This window comes from Osmia bicornis, chromosome 14, assembly GCF_907164935.1.
Source record: "Osmia bicornis bicornis chromosome 14, iOsmBic2.1, whole genome shotgun sequence".
NCBI lineage: Eukaryota > Metazoa > Arthropoda > Insecta > Hymenoptera > Megachilidae > Osmia > Osmia bicornis.
The window spans coordinates 5,108,727-5,111,017 of record NC_060229.1 but is presented as its reverse complement, the minus strand read 5'-3'; the positions used below and the strand labels follow the sequence as shown (position 1 = coordinate 5,111,017).

Genomic DNA, 2,291 nt, shown 5'->3' with positions numbered 1-2,291 from the left:
CGAGAATTCATCTTGCGAGCAGGCACCGTTGCTCACCGGTGTTCACCTATGCAATTTGTCGGAACGTCCACCGGTATTCTATAAATAATCCAACCGCGTACGTCTCTCATTAGAAAATAATCTTGGCCCCTCGCACGCACACCGTGTTCTCCCTTAACGATTACGAATTACGGGGGAAAGTTGAACGTAACACGTTGCAATTGAAACTCGACACCCGCTGTTGAATCGTTCCTGTTACCATTTTCTTTTTCTTTCCCTGTCAAGTACCATTAATTTCAACCCTTTCGCTGTAGAACGAGCAGCGATCTCTGGCAATAACCGGGACAGCGTTAAAGAACAAACAAGTGATAAATTATCGCGAACGAAGATCCACGGTATTTAGCAGCCGACGAAGATTCCGGTAAGTAATTTGTTAGAGATAGCCGATTGATAGCCGAGGTATTTAGTAGATCACGATCTACAAAATACCAGGGGATCCATGAACAGGTAACGCTCGCGTGTCTACCACAGCCACGTGGGAGAGTGCAAAAGGTAAAGTACAACGGAATTCTTCGCCAATGGAACACGACAAAGAACGGAGGAAAGCCGATTGAAACGCCCTGTACGCTCCCACTGGTACGAAAGAATTTATTGCCACGTACCGATGAAATATGGTAATAGCCGTCAACAGAGGAGATATTAGCAGCGATTACCACTCGCGCCACTGGTCGATGGTGTATAGGAAATTTCTATTGACTTCTTTGGGCAACGAGACGTGAATAATGATGATATTTCGAGAATACTCCAGAATAAGACGGCGGTAATGGTCGTGGAAATGGGCTGGCATGGGAAAATGGCCTTACTGTTTACCAAACAAGATTCCTTGTTTGAAAAACCACTTTCAATGATAATCTCTAAACCTTCTTATAAGGATAATGGAAGATAAGGATCCTAAATTTTGTAACGAATTAAAAAAGAAATTAGTGAATACCTCTTCGATTAAATTGCTCCATTTCCCGAATGTCTGGCGCGTGAAACGATCAAAACTTGAAACAGAAGAAGGTATTGGCTCGTGACTGAACCAGCAGAGCAAAGACTTTCCTGCAAGGTATTATCGAACGCGATTCTACCGGGTTTCGAGCACGGAGGCGACGCGATTCGTTGGAGTATCGCCAAGAAAAAAAGGGTGGCGTGGGTGACTCGCGTGAGCAAAGCGAGCTGACCCGAACTCGTCGCATGAGATTCGACCTCGCTCCTCCTCCCCCTCCCTCTCTTCACCCCCACAAGCAACTGACTCCTCTGAAAATAACCTCGCTGCCTCGTTTGACGTCACCGACGATCCGAATCAACCACCCTCCGTCCCGTAGCCGACTTTACGGTGTGATGAAGGCACAATTAACTCGGTGCATCCACGAGATTTCCCGAAATCTGGATTTTCGCGAGAGGTATTTATGGGTCTATTTAGACGAGCTCTTTCCTCGAAACGAACGAGAGCTCACCGAATAATGCGGGTATTTCTGTGAACTCTGTGTGTCACTTGTTGTCCGAGTGCATTGTGCAATTCTATCCATAATTTATTTTTTCATCCTCTGGCACTGTTTTCGAATTCTAAAAGAGTCAAATGCGCTGATATTTTCAGAGAATTATGGATACTTTTTCTTATTTTTCGTTTAAAAATATTTTCAAGGAACTAACAATTTTCGTTCTTAGCAGAGAATCGATGTCACTGAGCAAAGCTGATCGTACAAGTCCCGGAAGCAAGAGCCAGCACAATTTCAGCGAGAAAATAGGACACGAACAAGAGGATCGAGGCGACACGGGCGAACATGTATCCATAGGCAGGAGAGAGGAACGAGATCGACACGACGATCGATCCTGTAGCGGGGTCAAACGGATAGTGCAATTTCAACGTAATGTTCCTACACGACCGGGATCACGATCGATACCGATTTGCTGGAGGAAAGATGGCACGAGATACGCGGCGCTGCTCTTGGCGAATCAAACAACATAGAACTTGGAGAAGGGAGGAAAAGGAAGGCAGAAAGTGTTGGAGAAAATTCTGATAATCGGTTTATAAGGCGAATGGAAATAACAGAAATATTTTCAACAGAAAAATTGTAGAAAAATTTATCCCAAATAGAAATAAAAAAAGAATTTCTCATTAGTCCAACTTTCCTTAACATTTTGACTGCCATGCTAGAACCATTAAAAATTCCATTAAGTATTACTTTTGTCTTCGCAAATCTTATCTATATTATTTTCAAAATACTTCATTATATTTTTATCCATAATTTCAAGTATTTAATAGGAGT

General features: G+C 43.2%; 1 protein-coding gene across 2 annotated transcripts; it reads left to right on the top strand.

The window, feature by feature from the left end:
• Positions 1–1,252: 1,252 nt before the first annotated feature.
• Positions 1,253–2,051, top strand: LOC114875905. 2 transcript variants are annotated; one of them, XM_029186742.2, is made up of 2 exons: positions 1,253–1,424; positions 1,693–2,051. In XM_029186742.2, exons 1-2 carry the CDS (start codon positions 1,363–1,365, stop codon positions 1,988–1,990), a joined length of 360 nt encoding a protein of 119 aa, XP_029042575.1. In that variant the 5' UTR covers positions 1,253–1,362; the 3' UTR covers positions 1,991–2,051. The 2 variants fall into 2 exon arrangements, with proteins under 2 accessions (XP_029042575.1, XP_029042574.1); XM_029186741.2 differs by having other exon boundaries at positions 1,690–2,051.
• Positions 2,052–2,291: the final 240 nt, after the last annotated feature.

Coding starts and splice junctions, on each gene's coding strand:
- LOC114875905 (XM_029186741.2), top strand. CDS start 1,363: ATGAAGGCACAATTAACTCGGTGCATCCACGAGATTTCCCGAAATCTG. Junction 1,425..1,689: donor AATCTGGATTTTCGCGAGAG/GTATTTATGGGT, acceptor TTTCGTTCTTAG/CAGAGAATCGATGTCACTGA.